The sequence below is a fragment of the Euprymna scolopes genome, chromosome 38 (assembly GCF_053919585.1).
Source record: "Euprymna scolopes isolate OS-2025 chromosome 38, ASM5391958v1, whole genome shotgun sequence".
NCBI classification, from domain to species: Eukaryota; Metazoa; Mollusca; class Cephalopoda; order Sepiida; family Sepiolidae; genus Euprymna; species Euprymna scolopes.
Window position 1 is genome coordinate 81,924,486 of NC_136519.1, and position 24,402 is coordinate 81,948,887.

At 34.8% G+C, this 24,402-nt stretch overlaps 1 protein-coding gene across 1 annotated transcript in view; it reads right to left on the bottom strand.

The window, feature by feature from the left end:
* LOC145263224 (von Willebrand factor A domain-containing protein 8-like) overlaps positions 1 to 24,402 on the bottom strand; it is a 207,061-nt gene that overhangs the window by 33,226 nt on the left and 149,433 nt on the right. Inside the window, exons 30-35 of the mRNA XM_080120309.1 lie at positions 18,757 to 18,882; positions 13,980 to 14,047; positions 13,383 to 13,508; positions 9,174 to 9,238; positions 6,499 to 6,653; positions 1,964 to 2,147 (exon numbers count right to left, since the gene is read on the bottom strand). Coding sequence (XP_079976435.1) covers positions 1,964 to 2,147; positions 6,499 to 6,653; positions 9,174 to 9,238; positions 13,383 to 13,508; positions 13,980 to 14,047; positions 18,757 to 18,882 — 724 coding nt within the window. The remainder of the gene's footprint in view (positions 1 to 1,963; positions 2,148 to 6,498; positions 6,654 to 9,173; positions 9,239 to 13,382; positions 13,509 to 13,979; positions 14,048 to 18,756; positions 18,883 to 24,402) is intronic.

A 24,402-nucleotide genomic window follows, 5' to 3' on the forward strand; every position in this document is an offset into this window, starting at 1 on the left:
AGCGATCCTTCACAATTGATGCCAGATGGGGATCAGAGCGTTGATGATGTAAAGATAGGAGCTTCGTTTTAGATGCATTAAAAGTAACCAGCCACGTCTTCCCCCACTGAACCACTCGTTCGAGATCAGAGGAGAGAGAATCAGAAAGAGCTTTGTCATTTACAGCCTTTGATGTGTTGCTGTAGATGGTTGTGTCATCAGCATAGATGTCAACGAATGATTTAAGTATGTGTTTAAGGAGATCATTGATGTAGATCAGGAAGAGAGTTGCGCCCAGGATGGACCCTTGAGGGACTCCAGCATTAATACTGCAGGCCTCTGATTTTTGTCCATCGACCACTACTCTTATTAGCCTATCAGAGAGAAATGATTTAATGATAGAGCGAATATTTCCAGTTATACCATAGCTGGAGATCTTGTGAAGTAGGCCTTTATGCCATACCTTATCGAAGGCCTTTGATATGTCAAGAGCAATTGCCCTGAAAAGGAAGCCTTTGTCAAGAGATTCACTAATCCTATGAGATATAACTGTTAGCACATCTGCGGTAGATCTTGCAGAACGGAAACCATATTGCGTGTCACTAAGAAGGTTATTTCTGCTGAGGTGGTTGACTATTTCTCTATTTAATATGGATTCCAGCAACTTACTCATAACACACAGGAGACTTATTGGTTTGTACTGAGAGGGAGATGACTTATCACCTGAATTCTTAAATACAGGGCATACTGATGAGGTTTTCCAAGGTGTTGGAAAGCATTTCTCCTTAAGACAACATTTAAACAGTTTCGTAAGTATGGAAACAAGTTCTGATTGAAACTTTTTTAACACTATAATTGGGATACCGTCAGGGCCAGTAGCTTTACTGGAATCAAGGTTCTTGATTAGCTTGGCGACTTCATGCACAGATATTTGTATGTTACCTAGCATGTTCTGTGTTATAGGAGGAAATATGGGGAGTTGATGGCCTTCGTCGCATAGGGTAGAATTAGCTGCAAAGTTCTTGGCAAATAGTCTGGCCTTGTCTGATGCTGACGAGATGACCTCTGGTCCGTTTATAATGGTTGGGATAGAACGCACACTTCTGTTCAGGATCCTATTTGTTATTTGCCAAAACTGGTGGGATCAAAGCCGCTGATCAGCTACTTTGGATTTAACAGACTGGGCATATAGCTCTCTTGCATTTTTTATTACTCTTTTACAGTGGTTGCTGGCGTTCCTGAAAGCAGCTTTAGTCTCAGTACATCTATTACGTTGGTAGCTATGGAAAAAGTGATTTCTGTGCGCGATGGCAGCAGCACATTTTGGGGAGAACCATGGCTGGCTGGTTGGTTTTTGTTGGAATTTTTTAGATGGTATGAATCGGTTTATGCCTACAATTAACCATTCGGTCTTTTCTGAAAACTGAAAATCTTAGGCCAATTTAACAAAACTCAATTTTCGATAATTGTCTTCAAAAACTGTTTTCATTAATAAGTAGCATTCAACCTTATCGTTTTTCATAATTTTTGGATATGTTCGTTACTGTGACATGACAATTCAGTAGATAACATTGGTTGTTTCACTTGAAATTCAATATTTCAATTTTTGAATTTTGCGACAATTACGAAAAAGAACCATTATTATTTTATTACTATTTTGATTATTACTATAATTAATATATAAATTTATTATTATTATTTAATATTTTTAAATTATTCTATTACTATCATTTAATTATTCATTATTATTATTATTATGATTATTATTATATTATAATAATATATAATTTTATTATTATTATTATTATTTTTGAATTATTTTATTATCATTTTAATTATTCATTAAGATTATCTTATTATTATTGTTTTTATTAGTTAATAATATTTTTTTTTAATAATTTTATCATTATTTATTATTATTTGTAGTAGTAGTAGTAGTGATAACATGTTCCATGTTTTTTTTTAAAGCTTGCAAAGGACTTACTTGTTATTTCAGCAGATTTGGGAACTTTCTCCGTTTCAATCGCCCGAACAATTTGACCGGACTCTTGGAGAATCACAACCGGATCAACTGGATTGGATGCAGTCTTGGACGGATTCACAATGGAGCTAATGGATCCATCACTTTGACCATCTCGAGGGATCACGTATATTTCATTCTGAGAATACTGCAATAGATCAAAATTGTATGCGCGCTTACCATTATTGACAAACAAGAAAAAGTACCCGTCCCAGGACGAGTGAAATTACTTCCCTCGGATCAGAACAGTTTTACACCACTTTTATGTCGCCTTAGAAAGATTTTTTTTTATTCAATTTTCACCCCAAACAAGGCGCAGTGCCACTTTGAAGCAGGGGGCTACTATTAGGGACTTAATTATTAGCGGGGTATTTATGAAGGGAGAAGAGTAGAAAGATGTTTGTTAACATTACACTTGAACTTCTGCATATCATTGCAGTTGGGAAAGCAGAATCCCGGAAGGGAGTTCCAAAGACCTGCAGTTCTGGGGAAGAAACTATTGGAGTAAAACGCTTTCTTGCACCTAGGGATCTCTACTGTAAAGGGATGAGACTTAGTAGCTTGTCGGGTTTGTCGGGGGTAGTTACGTCGGGGAGGTACAAGTGTTTGCAGTTCGTCAGAGCATTCACCATTAAAGTATTTGTAGAACAGGCAGAGGGATGCAACATCTCGTCGATTGGACAGAGGCTGAAGCCTAGATGACAGTTCAGGACCTATCAGGTTGGCGACTCTTTTTTGAACCCTGTCCAGGAGCGAGAGACAAGCAGCAGATGCACCAGCCCAGATGTGACAACAGTACTCCATACATGGGCGAATGGTTGCCTTATAGAGGTATCAAGATACAAGGAGCCTTCAATAAGTTTCCAGACGTTTTTCGTCTGGCACTAGTACTGATAGTACACACATGACAATAGAGTCCCCTTTAAAGTAATCTCCTCCAGCTGTAATGCACTTGTTTTACCGTTGTTATATGATAGCCGGGCAACAACGGTTAGAAAATAATTATTCAGAATCGAGTTTATATATCCATTAAACTGTTTAATATCTATTTTTCTCTAGCTGACAGAATGACAATAGTTGATTTGTTGGAAATGACAGTTCAGCAAGCTAGGGTTCAAGGGTCAATGTGTCAATGTCAAGGGTCATATGTCAAACTGAATGACCCAGTCGGCTGCACCGAAGATAAGTAGATGGGGGACTTTTGAAGAAAAATTTTTTTTAATAGAATATATTTCTTGTTTTCACGTCGGTTTCTATTTAACCCATAGTTGGGACCCTAACAGGTACTACCACTCTGGGTCAGAGTGGACCTGGGAGCAATGGTGATTAAAGGGTGGCTCCACACTCCCCAAAGCCCACAAGCTGGGGCCTCACCACTGGATATAGTTTAAGGTCATATCCAGGACCCCCATTGAGGGACTTTTACCCTCTGCAGGGGGGCAGTCGGCATATTCTAATGCCCCACTGACAGGGCCGCCGAAGATAGGTAGATGGGGGACTGGGTCTGACGTATCAGGGGTTTCAGTTTTGAGAAACTTAGTTAAATTTAGTTGAGTTGATTGCTAGACACGAATGAGACAAGATGTGAGAGGGGGGGGCGACAGATTCCAGAGAACAGAGCAAGCCGAAGTTCGCTATTTCCTCCAGCCTACTGTGAAGAAACGTCTGCGGAGTGAATAAAAATATATATAAAAATCCAACGATCATCTTGAGTCTATCTCGCATGCGTCTTCAGTTAGCAGAATCAGCTCCCTCAAGATGATTGATGATGGAATCCTCCTAGGAGGCAGGAAGCAGGTATGTTCATCACATATGTGGATTATTCTATGTTCACACGCACACACGCACGCACACGCACACACGCACACACACACACATGCACGCACGCACACACACACGCACGCACGCGCGCACGCACGCGCGCACGCACACACACACACAAACACACACACGCGCACACACACAACACACACACACGCACACACAACACACACACACACACAACACACACACAACTCACACACGCACGCACACACACACACGCAATACACACACGCACGCACACACACACAACACACACACACACACAACACACACACACACAACACACACACGCACACGCACACACACACACACACGCACACAACACACACACACAACACACACACACATCCATAGACATTAACTAGACGATCACAGAGACACTAACAAACAAACAAGCTAACGATCACGGCCCAACAAATAGATAACGATACCGACATTTCACTAAATAAATAGAAATTAAAGAAAGTGAAGTAAAGAACCCCCCCCCCCTCTCCTTATAAGATACACTAAAATTTCATTCCAACAACCTCTGGCAGGCCCCATAAAAGTCCTCTTGTGTGAGAATGTCAGTAACCCTTGTCACAACCTCTTTTATCTAAATTGTCTCATAATGATAGCCTCTAAGGTTTTCCTTGAGCTTAGGGAATAACTAAAAGTCACAGAGAGCAAGGTCTGGACAATAGGGAGGGCGAGGAAGGATGAAGTTGTGCACTGATACATTGTCCTGGTGGAAATGCCACTGACCCGATTTGAACAGTGCTGGCCTCTTCCGATGGAATCTCCTCCCGAACTCCCTTAAAACTTCAACATAATATTCCTTGTTGACTGTCTGTCCAGTGGGAACCCAGTGCACATAGATCATGTCCGTGCTGTTAAAAAATGGGATCATCATAAGTTTCTGGGTGGGTTTGCTCTGTCTGGCTTTTTGGGTCTGGGAGAGCCAGCATATGTCCACTGGGAACTCTGTCCCTTGATCTGTGGGTCATAACAGTAGATCCAGCTTTTATTGCAGGTCACCAGAGCATCAAGAATTACAGGATCCGAATTGATCAGTTCGATCATCTCACTGCTGTCATAACGTCTTTCTTTCTGATCCTGCTTAGACCGCCGTTACATTGGCTCGAACATGAAAACTAAAAGCTTACAAGCCGACCTCATTACCCACTTCCCCACGACGGTGTCCATGAAATAACATCGTTTTTTTTTTATTTAAACCAATTCAAGAAAGAATGTCTGATGCGCATGCATACTTGTCGAAGTCGTTTAAAAAGGAACAATTTTTTTGCAAACCTCCCTTGTTATAAACGTTTATTTCTATACAAAGTAATTGAGTGTTTTTTTCTAATTCTCACATATTCGAGTGAGACATCGCTCTTTTAGATGGTACTGGTCTCGACCAGGTTCGATGCGGCTGAAAAAAGTTTTTTTGGAGGCATACAAACAAATACACATACATCTTGTCTTTTATATATATAGACTAGCGGGGAGTACCCGGCATTGCCCGGATGGAGGATATTGGCACAAGGACGAAGCGATGTTAAGAATGGCTTCCGCGTGGTTAAAATAAAAAGACAGAGAGAGAGGTGGGTAATTAGTTTTCCACGCTAACCAGCCAAAGAGGATAGTGAATTCAATGAGTTAGAATCATAGGAGTCGCCACATAAAGTGCAATGTTGCTTTTAAACCGAGCCGGGGACCAGGTAAGCTTCCCGCTTTTTGTCGTTTGCGTTCGAATAGTTTCGCTTTATTATACGAAAAAGACAAAAAAAAACACTCGAGATGACTGCGCGGTGGTAATATTTTTAACCCGGTCAAAAAAATAGAAAGAAACTGTGTCCGTTTGTGAATCTCAGATATTATGATTTCGGAAGTATAGGAAAACTTCTTGTGGAATTTAACCGACAAGGTACGTAACTATATGAATTGCATAGTCATAGTGGATGGTGTTGGACTTATTTCCAACTGTTATTTCTGGTAAACATGTTCACATAACTTGCTGCTGCATTCAATGGCCTAGTGGAGATATCTACACACTCCATTGTATCACTTTATATAGTAGCCATCCACCAGCAGAACATTATATAGTTTGTATTTCGGTTCAGTTTATATGGTGGAGCGAAATAAATGATGTTTCTATTTCTTATATTTTTATTGTGGTATCTTATTTCTGATATTTAAATTGCATAAGACCTTTTTTCCTAAAATTACTGAATTAAGCATCAAATAATGCAAAATAGGTTGATATGCCATAAAACAAAACAACCAAACTAAACACAAAATAAAAATATATCTGAAAATATGAGGAACGTGAAATATAAAACATTTTATTTTTTTATTAAAATTACCATATTCGATATTAAATAACCTCAAAAAGGGTTGATATGCCATAAAATAAAACAACCAACATATTTGGGAAAAGGTTGCCAGCTCATGAAGCAACCATTTGTTCAACATCCTATCAAAGCACTTTAATACGTCCAGAGCTGATTCACTGATTCTATTACAGTTAGCACGTCAGTAGTTTACCTTGCAAAATAAAATCCATGTTGCTTTTGCTGAGGTGATTGACAGCTTCTTATCTCCCAAACCCCTCCCCGTCTTCTAAGAAGGTACCAAAACCAAGAAATATTCAACAGGATCATATTGGCTGTAAATAGTAATAATAAAAACGATACCTCCAGTTCAGGATATCCAAGAATAATAACGGCATCAGTCTTTGGAGTAACAAGCACTCGATTGGGACAACTGATCTGCTCTTGTAGGGCTTTGTTCAAGATGGTGTCGTCAAGCGAACGTGTTGACGCGTGAGTGATGCAATTCTCAATAATAACTGCAACAAAAGAAAAAAAAATTAAGATCATTGTTAGGGAAAAAAATAAATAATTGCAAGGAAAACCAAAATAAAGTAGTTCCAATTATATTTATATGGTACTGGTGTCGCAGAGTGCATTGTGCAGAAAACGGAGGTGTTGAACTGTCAGCAGCAACAGAGGCTGGATGTAGTCGTTGATGGGGTCACAGATTAAAATCATTGACATGCAGGTGCACCGGAAAAAACTCTACTCTGATATAAACAAGGCAGTAGCTTGTCAAAGAGAGAAGAACGGAGACGGCAAACACACGCATCTGACTTGTGGTAGGGAGCTGCTCACTGTCCACCGACACCAACCCACACGCCCCCCTCTGTCCTACGTCACACCAAGCTCTCACTATTATATGCAACCATTGAATTTAGCATTTTAAAAAAGAAATAAAGATATCTATTTTTTCTACAAGTCTTTTGCGTCCATTTTAACCAGAGAGCACTGCAGAACACATCACATCACTAGCAGGTGTACCCGGCATTGCTTGGTATTAAACATAACAGAATTTTTTTACTTGATTAAATAATTCGAAATAAAGAAAAATGATTTTTGTTTTCATTTAATTATTTTTATTGTGGAATAATTTCTATCAGTTTCACATATGTAAAATTTAAAAAAAAAAGATTGTTAATGACCGTTTTGATACAAAATCGTCCATCGATATCGGTTCAGTGCTACGAATTCGGACTAGAGTTATTCTTTCCTGTTTATTTTCATTCAATTTTTTTTCTTTTTTTTTGTGCGTTTTCTTTCTTTTTTTAACTTTTTCATTTGTTTTTTTTTTTTTTTTTACTATACTTTCCATCCCTCTTTTTCTTTTTCTTCAACTTGTCTGTTTGTTTTTTACTTTCTTTTATTCTTTTCGTCCTCATTTTCTTCTTCTTTCTATCTATCCTTTTTCTTCTTTTTTTCTTTTTCTTCTATTTTTGTTATTATTCTTCTTCTACTTCTTTTTATTCGTTTTATTCTCCTTCTTTTTCTTTCTTCTTGCTCTCCTTTTTCTTCTTTTTTTGCTCATTCTTTTTTCTTTTTTTTTCTTCTTCCTTTTATTCCTTCTTAAGCCACTTTATCAAATCTCCATTACTAGTGATTACTATGATATTGTCCCATTGATTACTGTACACGCAATAACCCTTATCCCCGAGTAGCTTCCGGGCCTTGATAAGTGGTGACCACCATGTAAAAAAAAAAAAAAATTTTTTTATTTGATCAAATAATTTGAAATAAAAAAATTATTTTTTTTTAATTTAATTATTTTTATTAAGCAATAATTTATATTTGAAATATGTTGAACATTAAAAAAAAAAACATTGCTAATCACCGTTTTCATAGGAAAAAAGTTCACTGATTTCAGTCTATTGCTATGAATGCGGAATAGGGGCATGTGAGCAAGGAAAAACAAAAGTAGAAACAGGGAGACATCTACTACATGAGAACAACAACAACAAAAAAATACACAACACAGTTTCAAACTGGGGAAGGGATAACAATTGTGCTGTTTCTTATTTTATTTTTCTAACACACACACACAGACACATTAAAATTTATAAATTTATTTGCGTGGGAATTACAGCATTCACCCACACCAAACCTCTTGGATCAAAAAGCAGAACGCTTGACAAATGGCTGATGTAATTGAAAGCACATTTTTTCATCAAAAATATGAATTTCTATTCAAAAAACTTTTTTTTTTTGCAAGTCTCTGGGAGCCGCTAAAGAAATATAAAAGCCAAGAAGAACTTCAGACACCAGCAGCTTTTTTCGCACATCAAAGAACATTGATTGACTCTCTCTTTCTCTCACTTTGTCACAACATGTAGCCGGACGCTTTCTCCTACGCTTTCAAGTCTTCACCTTCTTCCTCCCTCCCTTCCTGTCATACAGACTGCCGCCTTTGCGCACATTAAAAAAGTAATTTCTTTTCTTTTTATTTATTTGTTTCAAGGGACTTATGCAATGTTTAGCTCCACATAAGCTCCAAAATGACCACCACTGATAACATAAGTAATTACATTGCTTAATATTTAGAAAACTACTTGTTTGCGGCAAAAATATGCGTGTACAGAAAAAGAGGGGTATGTGAGCAAGGAAAAACGAAAGTAGAAACAGGGAGACATCTACTACATGAGAACATAAAACGGACACAACACAGTTTCAAACTGGGTTGGTTGGTTGGTTGTTTTTGTTTTACAGCATATCAACCCTTTTCAGGTTATTTAATGCTGAATCCAAAGATTTTGTAGAAAGATTTTTTAATAGAATATATTTGTTGTTCTCAGATCGGTTTCTATTTAACCCATAGTTGGGACCCTAATAGGTACTACCACTCTGGGTCAGAGTGGACCTGGGAGCAATGGCAATTAAAGGGTGGCTCCACACTCCCCAAAGCCCGCAAGCTGGGGCCTCACCATCGGATATAGTTTAAGGTCATATCCAGGACCTTCAAACTGGGGAAGGGATAACAATGAAGAAAAAGTTGTGTTTACCGTTTTCTTCATGGATTGGTTGAAGCTGGAAAGTGTCAACCTCAGACCAAGTCAAGTTATACTTTCTGAAAAAAAAAAAAAAAGAGAAACAAAACCAAGTTAATAATCTTTCCTCTTCTCTATGCATTAGTGTTGGGACGATTCATAGATATCGGAATCAGAAACATTTGGTGTGATGCCAGTTGATGCCGACACTACAATTTTTATTTTTTTATTTATTTATTTATTTTGTTTTTATTTTATTTATTTATTTATTTATTTATTTTGTTTTTATTTTTTTTATTCATTTATTGATTTATTTTGTTTTTATTTTTTTTATTCATTTATTTTTTTTGTTTTTTTTTTTATTCATTTATTTTTTTTTATTTTGCTTTGTTTTTATTTTTTTATTCATTTATTTTGTTTTTATTGATTTATTTTGTATTTATTATTTATTTATTTATTTTGTTTTTATTGTTTTTATTTATTTATTTATTTTGTTTTTATTTTATTTATTTATTTATTTTGTTTTTATTTTTATTCATTTATTTCATCTATTTCTTTATTTATTCTGTTTGCTTTTTATTCATTTATTTTGTTTGTTTTGTTTATTTATTCTGTTTTTGTCTTTTTTATTTATTCATTTATTTTGTTTTTATTATTTATTTATTTATTTTGTTTTTATTTTTTTATTCATTGATTTTGTTTTTATTTTTTATTTATTTTGTTTTTATTTATTTATTTATTTTGTTTTTATTATTCATTTATTTTGTTTTTAGTTATTTATTTATTTTGTTTTTATTGTTTTTATTTATTTATTTATTTTGTTTTTATTTATTTATTTTGTTTTTATTTTTTATTTATTTTGTTTTTTATTTATTCATTTTGTTATTTTTGGGGGGAGGTGGGGTAACAGTTTCGGCTTTCTTAGTTCCAGGTGATGCTACCCTGCTTTTTTTTTTTTTTTGGTTCCTCCATCCCTGATACTCGGTATTAATTTTTGCTAGTGTTCGACCGATTAATCGGAATCGGGAATAAAAAAAAATCAGAAATTTTGGGGGTATCGGAATCAGAAAAATTTGTGCCTATTTTCCGATGCCAACAACGACTCTTTTAATTGGCTTTTTTTTTTATTATTTGATTTTCTTTAAAGAAAAATATTCTACCGCTGATAGCAATACTAAAATAGTGAATATCTGTCGATTTTAACCTATCAGTAAAACTAAAAATCAATAGATCATCTCTTACAAGTGTATTCTTACGTTTAAGAAAATATCTGCACATTTAGTATGTGTTTTTACGGTAATCGTGAAAAATAACAATTTATAGTTAAATATGTAGAGATTTAGAAGGAATCAGAATCGGTAATTGTATCAGAATCGGGAATTCAATACGAAATCGGTAAAAATACTGGAATTGTCTCATCCCTAGTTTTTGCATTCAAAGGTTTTCCTTAATATTTCAACCATTTTCATTGTTTTATCCATTGTATCTTATCAGCCACTCAACTGATTCCAATCTCTCCCATTCTTTTTTCAAAGTTTTTCAGTATTGTTTCTAGTGCTCCTACTATTGCACACTCATTAACCCTTATCCTCGAGTGGCTTCCGAGCCTTGATAAGTGGTGACTCCTTTGTAAAAAAAAAAAAAAAATTACTGGTGTTATCTTGACTTTCTTCATTTTTCATATCCCTTTCAGCTCTCTGGCCAGTTCCATGTATTTCCTCTGCTTATGTATCTCTTTGATCTTCACTCTGTGGTCTGCTGGAATGGCAAAATCTATGATCTGACAGGATGTTTCCTTCTTATTAACTATTAATATATCTGGTCTCCTTGCGTGGATGGGTTTATGTGTTTGTACATCTATATTCCATAGGATTTTATGATTTTTGCTTACAAGTACTGGTTGGTTGTTTTTGTTTTACGGCATATCAACCCTTTTCGGGTTATTTAATGCCGAATCCAAAGATTTTGAAGAAAAATTTTTTTAATAGAATATATTTGTTGTTTTCACGTCAGTTTCTATTTAACCCATAGTTGGGACCCTAACAGGTACTACCACTCCGGGTCAGAGTGGACCTGGGAGCAATGGTAATTAAAGGGTGGCTCCACACTCCCCAAAGCCCACAAGCTGGGGCCTCACCACTGGATATAGTTTAAGGTCATATCCAGGACCCCCATTGAGGGACTTTTACCCTCTGCAGGGGGGCAGTCAGCGTATTCTAATGCCCCACCGACAGGGCTATACAAGTACTGCTACCGGTTTGTACCAGATTTTTTTTTTTTTTTTTTTACAATGAAGTCACCACTTATCCAGGCCGGAGGCCACTCAGCGATAAGGGTTATTGCGTGTACAGTAATCAATGGGATAATATCGTAGTAATCGCTAGTATTGGATATTTGATAAAGTGTCTTACTTTAGGGGGCGGTTTATCAGGAATTTGTTTATGTTGGACTTGAAGACATCCAAGTTTTAGTCAGGTGGGAAACAGGCAAACGGAAGAGAGTTTCACAGGCGTGTACTTCTAAAAAAGAAGCTTTGTTCATGGAATCTACATTTTGGTTTAGGCACAGATAAAGAGTGGGGAAAATTATTGACAGTAGTTTCAGCTAGACGGGTGTTTTTCATGAAAGATTGGCGAGGAGGGACCAGAGATTGGATCTCAAACGAGCACTTCCCATGGAAATAACGATAAAAGAATGACAGGCTTGCAACCTCCCTTCTGTAGAAGAGAGGTTGCAGGGAAGAGAAAAGGGCTTTTCCTACTAGGCTACAAAGTCTATTTTGTACTCTGTCAAGGCAGGATAGGCTGTTTTTAGCAGCTCCTGCCCAGATATGGCAGCAGTATTCCATCCTTGGACGTACTTAGCCTTTATATAGATAGAGAATTGCATCAGCAGTGAGATATCTACTGGAGCGGTAGAAGGATCCCACCATTTTTCTAGCGACCTTGGCAACAGGTTTGATGTATGTGTTCCATTTCAGATCAGGAGTAAAGGTCAAACCCAGACGCTTGTCAAAACATGGAGCATGTGTTTATTCATGTCTCTAGTTCTTTTTGGTTCTTGCAAAATGTTTCAGGTCGTCCATATACATTAGGTGGTTCATTCTTTCATTTGTATTAGTACACTTGTATCTGGCTTGCCATGTTTTTAGTATGTCGTTAAGAGGCATCATGTCTATGATGAATATCAATGGTGATAGGGAATCTCCTTGAAAGATACCTTTTTCTATTATTATTTACTCACTAGGAGTAATCACACAGGCCATCATCAAAGATTTCTCTTTGAGAACAACTTGTGGCATTTTCTGAAGTCTGAGTGACAACAAGTCTCCCCAAATTTCCAGTACTCTCCACCTCTTTTGATAGCCATTGCAGATGAATTTGCAGTATCATAACAGCCACTTATCATTATTATTATTGTTATTGTTCCTTTTTTAAACTGTGACGATTTTTAACTACATTGTTTTTTTAAAACCTTGTCTTCTTTTAACTATGTGATTTTTAAAATTATGTCAACTTTTTAAATTGTGTCGTTTTTTTTAACTGTTTTTTTTTTCACAAATATTATTACAATATTATTAAACTCAATATTATTACAATATTATTAATTAAATTAAATATTATTACAACATTATTAATTAAACTAAATGTTATTACAATATTATTAATTAAATTAAATATTATTACAATATTATTAATTAAATTAAATATTATTACAATATTATTAATTAAATTAAATATTATTACAATATTATTAAACTCAATATTATTACAATATTATTAATTAAATTAAATATTATTACAACATTACTAATTAAACTAAATTGTTACAAAACTATTTTTTGCCATTTTAATCTCTATTTATAAAATTATTGGCTTTAAATAACTTCTAAAAGTTTTTAAAAAATCTAAATTTTTCGATATCTGAAGAAATATCACAAAGATGACCATGCTAACACTTTCGACAGCTGAAAGACTGACCTGAGACCATAATAAGTGGCAGAATTTTGTTTTCAAGCATGTGCTGAAGCTCTCTGCAGTATAAGTCTTTTGTAATGGATTTCTATGATAGAAATTTACTTTAACTTTTTTGATAATTGAAAAAAAATCTTAATTGAATCCATCGACTTGTTCAGATGATTCATAATGTCATGCAGAAATCTTTTCGTCCAATAAACAAGACTGGATCCTTCCAAAATAATATATGAGCAAAATGTTTACTTACTGGTTAGACTCTGAATCCGTAAGAATCCATTTGTTTGAATCCACCAGTTGCATGGTGCGGATATTAACGGGAACAGAGATTTGGTGGCAGATACTCTGAAGAGGATCCAGAAGGACAATAGAGTCACTAGAAAAATGAAAAAAACAAAAAAACATTACATTATAAGAAAACTATATATATATATATATATATATATATATATATATAGAGAGAGAGAGAGAGAGAGAGAGAAACAGAGAGAGAGAGTTATGAAAATATATATGACAATTAAGCTACACAGAATATTCTGCGTTTCATTCTCATGAGAATTTGCCAGGCTTCTGATGAATGAAACGCAAAATATTCTGTGTAGTTTTATTTCCAATATATATTTTCATAACTTACTACATAGCTCTACCTATGTATTTAGCACTGTTGAAGTAAATACTGAAAATTTATGCATAAAATTATATCTTTGTATATTAATTCATGTGATTATATGAAGTAGTCATATATATATATATATATATATAAACTGAAATTTTGAAATCCTTTATACTACTACTACTACTATTACTTTTGTTATTATTAAAAAAAACTCAACAACTTCATACTCACCCATCACTCTCATAAAATGTGATGATATTCGTGCCAGGAATTGTTGATGATAACATCACAAAGTCTTTCTGCAAAAAAAAAAAAAACTTATCAGTGACCTATAATCTATTGTATCTCAACAACTCTGTTCTATCATAATTTTTATGGCAGGTGCTCGACTGAGCTCCAATCTATGCCCCCCTTCCCATTGTAAAACATTCACAACAAACACTGTCAACAGTTCCCCTACTCTCTATCTCTGCCTAAAACCACACAAAACTTGTATGAACAAAGTTTCTTTCCTAGAACTGCCTGCCAGCGGAACACAATGCCACAGGGACAACAATGCCATAGCTGATTACAACTTGGTTGTTTTCAAGTCTAAAAAATCACGGTATGGGACAATCAAATATTCTGGATATCACCTCAGATTTGCTGCATGCTTCGAATCTATCGGATTACTCGATCACCTCTGATTTTCCCCTTGGATCACTACTCATCTGACCTGGCTGTAATATTCCAAAAACTATTGAACTCATTCTGATATTAGACTGCCCAGGTTGTAGGATATCCTTTTTCTATGACTTTTAAGCACCATTTAAATTACTTTTAAATAATATTTTCAATATATGTGCTGAAAAGCAAAATATTTGGTTATTCATACGAGGGGCGTGCAATAAGTAATGCCTCTGACCCGCTTCCAGTTGTCTGATCTAGCTGAAATTTTGCATGTGCAATGATTTCTATCTTCACGGGTTATGTGGCAAATTACAGCTCTGAACTACTTGTAGTTTCTGTTTTACAGGCGTTTGAACTGAGTTAGGTATGAAATGGAGCGTGTTGAATGTCGAGCAGTGATCTCTTTTTTGTATTTGAAAGGATGCACACCACAGGAGACTTTTGATGAAATGAAAGAAACTTATGGTGATAATGCCCCATCATATGACCCTGTAAAACGCTGGCACCGTGAATTCAAACATGGCTGAAAGTCTGTGGAAACAGCTCCCAGACCTGGTCGCCCCCTTCTGCGATTGATGAGGCATCTGTCCGTCAAGTTGAGGCTGCCATTTTGGAAGATCGGTGCATTACTATTTGCCAAATAGCCCAAGATGTCAAGATTGCCCAGGTTGTATGATATCCTTTTTCTATGACTTTTAAGCATCATTTAAATAACTTTTAAATAACATTTTCAATAATTTGTGCTGAAAAGCAAAATATTTGGTGATTCATTGCTGAACATTTTGCTAATTGCATTTCATTTCCTCTGATGATAAGTGCCATTATTGAAAATGCATGGATTAAGGAAATAAATATAATTCTTCTCCTTTTATTCCTTGTTAACAATAAATTCTTAAATTGAATATATTTTTATGTATATTTTAATCTACAGAATTAAACTTTAATCATTAAACTTATATATATATATATATATATATATATATATATTTGTAGTCATCGACATACAGTCCTGTTTCATTGTAGCACAACTCATCAGTGCCACTAGACTAGCACCTCTCCCAAGCTGAGGATTGAACCTAGAACCACCGCGTTGACAGTCAACAGTTCTACCGATCGACCCACGGGAGCAGCGCCCATAATTTATCTTGTCAAATGTCTATTTAAACAAACATTTTTCCACCACTTTTACAGTGAGCGTCGCATTTTTCAGCCAATTAAGTAGCGAGTGAGATTATTTACGACAGTGGTCTACCCAAAGAGGGGGGGGGCTTAAAATATTTGTAGTCATATATATATATATATATATATATATATATATAAAATGAAAATTACAATTAAATTTACCAAAATGATCCAAGATGGTAAAATTAAAGTATATTATAAATATTAAAAAATTAATATTTATAAAGTTATCTCAGCCAGATGTAAAAGCTCGATAAAACCAAATAGGAAATAGAGCTTATAATATGAGCAAACAGTTTAATAAAACATGTTAAAAACACTTTGAAATGAGTTAAAAACATATTTAATCTGAAAAGGAAACACTAGATAAGTGGATAGTCCTTAATCCGCGGAGTTTCGAAGAAATACTTTCCTTCTCATCAGAGGGTAGGAATTAGCAAAATGCGGGATCGTCACTGGATTATTTATCTTCCACCATACTATCCATTCATGTGTAATCACCTTTGTCTTCACCATATTCCCTCTGCTTCACTTTTTTTGTTTTCAAGTAAGATCTTTGACTTACTTGTTGTTTCATCAAATACTTTTGCAAGCAAAATCCGATCCCGCATTTTGCTAATTCCTATCCACTGATGAGAAGGAAAGTATTTCTTCGAAACTCCGCAGATTAAGGACTATCCACTTATCTAGTGTTTCCTTTTCAGATTAAATATGTTTTTAATTCATTTCAAAATGGTTTTAACATGTTTTATTAACTGTTTGCTCGTATATATATATATATATATATATATATATATATATATATAATCTTAAACTCGATTTTTCATTTGTTTTTCCCTTTGATGGGATTAGTCATTTCATTTGGTATCGCCACAATTTTCTCACTTGATTCATCAATCCCAAATGTTCCATGTCTTCAGCCATCAATTGTTTCCAATTTCTTCATGCTCCACTAACTCTTCATGAACCATTTATCTCTGTTAAAACTAACTTTCTTGGATCTTCGTTCATTGATAAATTTATTTGCATGGATTATGGAATTGGAATCCATAGTCCATGTCTCGGATAACTACAGAACAAATCAGATCCATGTAATTTATTTACTTACAACTCGTCTTACACTATGGACGTCCTCCCACAACTACCACAGAGCCAGACTCCTGGGGAGCGTAAGATAGTGATTCAGAAGGAAAAGGAAAAAGCTGTTGAAAGTAAAAAAAAAAAAAGCCTTGACAATAGTTAGAAAAGATTAACCAACGTGCATAAAGCCAGTAGGATGAATATCCAGAAGTTGAATGGGGAGTCAGTTAACAGTGGCAGGCATAGAATTTCCAATCTTGAGTCAATATATTTAGAAGCATTGAGTGACGAGGTGCTTTCAATAAGTTTCCAAACATTTTTTGTACAGGCATTTAGAATTGCCATAGACTCTTGAAAATTTAGTATGTTTGTACGAGCCTTTTTCAAGTCTCACACAAAACACACATTCATATTTCAAGCTGTCATATACATACGCGTACACAAACATACGCGCCCACGTCCACACATGTACACTTATTCACGTTCGCGTACATACACTCACATTCACGTATATATACACACACGCGAACACGAACACGCACATGGACGACGTCACTTCCGCTTTCTAAGGAAATACACATGCGCAAGATACACTCTGGAAGCGAGTATAAAACATGGAGACAAACTGTTTCTAACTCTCTTTAGGACCAACTCTCAACGAGAGAGGATAGGCTAACAAGCCGCCGCCGTTTCGGCGCGCGCGCACGCGCACCTCACGCCCACTTCCTACTATGTATGGGGCACGAGCTAATAACTGTATGTATACATTCTCACTCTTTCTCTCTCCATCTACTTCTGGCCACTAAGAACACCTTCGCGTAGCTGACTACTAACTGATGACAACTCTAATATCCTCTTCTTTGTCTACACGCTGGACTACCATTCTCAATTTTCCTACAACATTTATTTCTCTTCCCACGCGCGAACAAACAATAGTGACCTGAACTTGAGATGAAAACACATTTCCTATTCTTGCTACAACACCAGTCCTGTAACGAACATGGGTTACATACGCGCGGACATGTTATAACTAAAACGTTCATTTCTTTCAACAGCAAATAAACGACATTTATCTTATCCATTAATTGAGTCTTTGTTTCCTTCAATTCCCATTCGTTTCATTATTCTTTTGTAACGGGATTGGGGTATTTATATATCCTAGTCCCCTACATGTTATTGCTATATATATCTTATGATGATTGACCAAGTTTTATGATTTCAGGTTCAAATAGACAGCTACAGCAGAAATTGGAATACATCCTACTAAAGCCTGATTGTCACAGCTGGTGAATTGTGGTGGCCAAATCAGATGTTCAACTTCATTGGAATGCTCTGTGCCAATCTTTAATAGTTCTAGCTGTATGGATTGGGGCATTGTCATCTTGAAAGATGGCATTCCCCTCCGGGAACAGTTCTTGAACCATACAATGAACTTGGTCACCCAAAATTCCTAAATAGTCTCGCTTCCATGAAGAGTAATCATTGGTCCAGCGGATTTATTCCAAAAGAAATCAACATTCAAAAGGTTATCTCATTTGCATATTACATTAAAGAAAATCTGTTTTAATAATCAGCGCTAAATTTTTAATCGAAATTAGTATCAGAATTGTTTTAAGTATTCTATTTTATTTCCCTTTAAGCTATATTTTATTCCCCTGTTTGAATTTTATAGATGAAGATGACTGCGCTTTATGCTTCCAAAAATTAAAAATATGATCAACTTTCAAGGATATTTTATGTATCTTAAATGTATGTGATCAAACCCTTTGCTTGGCAATATATTTTTTACCTGGCAACACCGGGTATATACACTTAGTAAATATATAGATGACACCAACACGTTTACATATACACTCGCTATATTGATTATCTATAAAACAATAATAGATGCTTGCAAACCAGTGCTTGCACCCTTGGCAATCGGATAAACGACATGGCCACAATGAGAAGAAGAAGAAACCATGACAAACTGCATTGGGGGGGAGGGGGCAATGCTCGCAACAGATGACATGGTTTTACATAATATGCAAAAAAAACAGATCGGATGAATCCGAGAAGAATTCAAAAAACAAAATACCTCTTTCTTAGTTTTGGTTCCATAGCGTAGAAAGTGTTTTCTTTCGACAGTCACTTCAGGTAAAAAGTCGGTCTTTAAGCGAGCTACTTCGCCTGTAATATAGTTAATGCTCATCACTGCATTTGTCTGAAAGAGAAAGGAGGAAAATTTCAACATATATATATATATATATATATATATATATGTATATACATATAACAACATGAAAAGCCACTTCAATAAATCAGAACAGAACCGAATCAAGACAACTGACCCCAAATGTACACAAAGGTCTCGATATCCTTCCAGATAGAGCTTTATACTGATAAATAATAATGGGTCATATTTAAAATATCTTATTTTAGCATATTTTACGACTGGGCAAAGCAGCCCCCCCCCACCATTAGTCAAGGTATATATATATATATATATATATATATATATATATATATATATATAAGCAAATATGCTTATGTAATTATATTTCACTCTTTATTTATACCAATCTTTTTATAATGAAGCTCAATGTATGCTAAATATAACTACAGAGCATAAATGACAAAAAGTCTATATTCCAAATTCCAAGAATCCAACAATCATATAATTATTATGTAATTTTTTTTAATATTGCCCACCCTGACTTATCAAAACATTAAGAACTCATAAACTTTAAAAAGAAAAGAAAAACAAAAATTTAGGCATGATTAGATATATCCAAAAAAAATCAGAAGAATAGTTGCATGTGGGATTTTTTTTTTTTTTTTGTACCAATAATTGTGCATCCCCCTGAATACATTTATTATATTTTTATTCTGGTTCTTATATTTGATTTTCTGTATTTCGTATCTTTTATTGAACTTGGATTCGTATGAAACTCCCTTTAATTTGAATAAAAGGGCAATGCTAGTTCCCTGATAATGATGTCACTGGTGCCAGTGCGAAAATCGGCCTCTTTTGAATTCCAATGGCGAGGAGATTGGACGTGTTTCATTGTCTGCTGTGGATGAGGATTTTCCCGAACCTTTAAAGAAGTATAATCTGGCAAAAGAATATCTGGTCGCAACGAGGTAAACTCTATTTATGCAGCAACATTATGTGCATATTTTGAATTTTTTATTGAACTTGGGTTCATATGAAACTCCCTTTAATTTGAATAAAAGGGCAATGCTAATGCTAATGATAATGATGTCACTGGTACCAGTGCAAAAATCGGCCTCTTTTGAATTCCAGTGGCGAAGAGATTGGACGTGTTTCATTGTCTGCTGTGGATGAGGATTTTCCCGAACCTTTAAAGAATCTGGCAAAAGAATACCTGGTCGCAACGAGGTAAACTTCTGTAAACTCTATTTATGCGGCAACGTTATGCGCATATTTTGAAGGAGAATAATTTCAAAGACTTTAAATTGAGAAAAAATACACACGTGCCATCAACTTTGTGAGTACGTTCCTTAAAATTTATTATATTTAAGAGTGATTAGGAAATACTTCTATTTAATTTTTTAATACTGTATTCGTTCATTGATACGACATTTTCAATATAAGAACCAGCGTTTTTTTTTGTATTATATTTTGTTACTTGACGTTCTTTGTTTTTGTATTTTAATGCCTGCAAAGGGAAAAATTTGCAACATTTTGTAAATAAAATCTCTTCTTCGTTTTAAAGCAAGACCTTTCTATTTTATTCTTTACCCCTCCTCCTTTTAATTTCATCCTTTTATTTTTTTTTTCTGCAGGCTAGTAGTTTTGCGTCAAATTTATCTGAAAGAGGATAAATTTCCGACATGCATTGTGTTTTATGATATTTACGCCATCTTTGATTTTTATGGCAGAGCTATTCACATCTTATTCGCGTATTAATATAACGCAATCATATTGGTTTAAACAACACCAAAAATATCTTGCATAATTTTTTTTTAATTTATTATTTATAAAAAGTTAATATTATTGTCTAAGATTATGTTAGCAATGATTAAATCTAGAATAGGTGTATTTAGGTTTTAATACGAAACTAATTTTTAATTCATAGAATTTGTTTACGTTTTTCCTTATTTCAACTTATTTTGCATAACAGGGCTCTCCATTGCGAGTGAAACAGTCGCATTTGCGAGTGATTTTTCAAAATGGTGACTAGAAATAATGAAACGCTTATCTTTTGGCGATTGCATTTCTTTCACTGCTTCCAAGTAGAATTATCTAAAAGATCATGTCTATAAAAAAAACAAAAAAACCTCAGATTATTTTTGAGATGGAGATGGCCATCACACTTCAGGGCTCTACATTGCGAGTAAAACAGTCGCATTTGCGAGTGATTTTTCAAAATGGCGACTAGAAATAATGAAACGCTTATCTTTTGGCGATTGTATTTCTTTCACTGACAATCTTCCAAAGCTCACTACTGAGTGAAAAATATCTTTTCAACTTTTTTTCTCTTTTTTTTTTTTTAATAAAACGAACAAAGTTAAATTATTTAAACAATAAAAGTTTAATAGAACAATATAATCTTTTTTTTACAAAGGCTGTTTAAAAAAAAATATCTGGAGAAACTAGAATGTTTATACCTTCAAGTATCAACATAAAATTTGTAGTATATTTATAATTAAACTTATTAAAAAGAAATACAAAAAAAATCTTTATGATGTACATACTCGTCACAGAACAAAGATGTCATATTCTAAAAATCATGTGGGTTTGCCTAGTAACTTTTCTATTTGGCTAGTAAACGAAAATATTTAGTTGGCAAAGGTCAACTAAAAATAAATTTGTCCATAGAGCCCTGCATGATCTAAAAATATGTTTGGCCTTAACCTAATTATTACACTGGATAAATATTTTTATTAGGTATATTCCTGTTCTTAAACAGATATCTATTAATTGATACAATTTAGTTAACCTACTTCAGATGCCTGCAATATGAAAGGATGAATGCGGTATTATGGTGGAAGAAGATACTAGCTAAGAGAAACTTTTGTTTAGTTCTGGAGTGACAAGGATGACCAACGACCCCCATTTTCCCCCCTTTTGAGTTGACCTTGTGCCTAAGTTTTTTGTTCATGTTGAACTTTTTAACCTGAATAGAAGATTTAATATCTCAAAGTGTAGTATCTGTTTTTATGCTTCACTTCAATTTTTCGTTCTAGGTTAGTGGAGCGGAAATCCTTCACGACTGAGACAATTTTTAATTTTTGTTCCTTTTCTTCACAGTAAAAAAACCACCCCGGGGTCTAAATCTGTCCTCGTGGGGAGGCAAAATAAATAGAAGCATGAGAGATGCCTTATTTTTCGTTATGCTTGTTTTCTTTTCAGCCTAAGGGAGGTAATTCAGCATTAACAGTATACTGTATTACCCTTCTTACATATTAAAATCATTTTATTCAATAATTATATTTTATAAATTTTTACTGTATTAATTGAAGGTTATATTTTACTAATTTTTTTCAACTTAAACCTCCTTCCCATATTTTTGTATTCATTTTTATTTCCTATTCTTTCTTTATTTTATTTTTTATTTAGGCCAGGATATTTTAAAACAATTTCAATGTAAACTAATATATATTTATATGTGTGTTTTTCCGGGATTCTGCTTTCCCAACTGCAACGATATGCAGAAGTTCAAGTGTAATGTCAACAAACATCTTTCTACTCATCTCCCTTCATAATGACCCCGCTAATTAAGTCCCTGATAGTAGCCCCCTGCTTCAAAGTGGCACTGTGCCTTGTTTGGGGTGAAAATTGAATAAAAAAATTTAAAAAAAGTATAAGCTTTAAAATTTATTATATTCAACTCAATAATTACCGGGTATATCTACTTAAATTAAGAAACCGATTTATTTTTTGCCTAAAATAATTTACTGAACTCAAACTTGTTAATGTAGACATTGGTTACCTCCCTTGCTTCAGTTACATGGTTACCTCCCTTGCTTGTGGTGATATAAATAGGAGTCGGCCATCTTGGTTTAGACAGTTCGTTCGTACAGTTTAGACAGACTACAAGTGTCTCAACAAATGGTAGCAGAGATATCCCTCTGCGTGCGACAAAACGAAAAAAAAAAAAAAAAAAAAAAATTTTTTTTTTTTTTTTGTACAGCTTGTCTGTAGCACTAGACAGATCGGATATCGGATATGGCAACTTCGAACAAACAACCTCCATTGTTGGAGGGGGAGGATGTTTACGAGAACTGGAAACAAGACGTTGAAATGTGGTCGTTGTTCACGGATCTTTCTGAGGAAAAAAAAGGGCCAGCAGTGTTTTTGACGCTACCACCGAATATTAGAGAATGTGTCCGTGAATTGCCAACAAGTGACATCGGCGGACGAGATGGCTTGAAGATCTTAATAAAGAAACTGGATGACATATATTTAAAGGATGAACACACGCACGCTTACATGACTTTTAAGGAATTTTACACTTATAAAAGATCGTCAGGTACCAGTATAAATGACTTTCTTGTTCGTTATGAGTTTTTGTACCAAAGATTAAAAAAATTCTACATTATTCTACCGGAAGGAGTGCAAGCTTTTCTTGTTTTGAACGCGGTTAACATATCGGAAGAGAACGAAAAATTAGCGCGGACAACGTGTTCTGTTTTGACGTATCAAAACATGAAGGAATCGATAAAGAAAGTATTTGGTGACATTTATCGTGATGAAAATGTACCGGCAGTGAAATCAGAGCCCGAAATCGTCAACTATAATTATTCTAAACCGGGTAACAACAAAAGGCGTTTTCGTCGAGGACAATCTAATCCATGTGACCGAAGTGGAAACGTGTTGTTGTGTTACAAATGTCAGTCTCCGAACCATCTAATTAGAGAGTGTCCTAGAAATACGCCCAGGTTTACGGAAGCGACAGAACAAATACACATTACGTTGTTCATTCAAGAAAATATTTATTTGAACAGTACAAATGAAAAAATCTCAAATCTTGTAAAGGAAACATTTGGAATGGCAGTCTTGGATTCTGCTTGTACTCGCACACTGGCTGGCGAAGTGTGGCTTGATGTTTATTTAGATACTTTAAATGAAAGTGACCTGCAACTAGTGAAGTATACGAACTCAGACCGGAGTTTTTGTTTTGGTGATGGAGTGGCTGTCACAGCAATTAAAGTTGCTAAATTTCCGGTTACACTCGGAGGTATAAGAGTTTATATCGAAGCAGATATTGTGAAAAACGACTTGCCTCTTCTATTAAGTCACAAATCAATGAAGACTGCAGGAATAGTGCTAGATTTCTGGAAAGATATGTGCTGGATTTTTGATAAATGTATTGAACTAAAGACCACAACTTCAGGGCACTATTGTCTCCCCTTAACAAATAAGTTGTTGGATCATAGTGGTACTAAGAACATTGTATTACATGTTCAGAATTTTGGTCAGTGTTCTTTCACAGAAAAAAAAAAAAAGCAGAAAAACTTCATCGACAGTTTGCTCATGCCTCGAAGGAAAAACTTGTTTCCTTGGTTAAAAAAAGTGACAAATTCAATGACAAGGAATTTATAAAGGCGATTGAGGAGGTTTGTGAAAACTGTCAAATTTGCCTTAGATTTAAAAAAGCTCCACTGCGACCGGTTGTGGGATTGCCTCTTGGCAATAGATTTAATCACACAGTTTGCATGGATTTGAAAGAGTTCATCCACAATGAGGTGTGGATACTACATCTCATTGATGCCG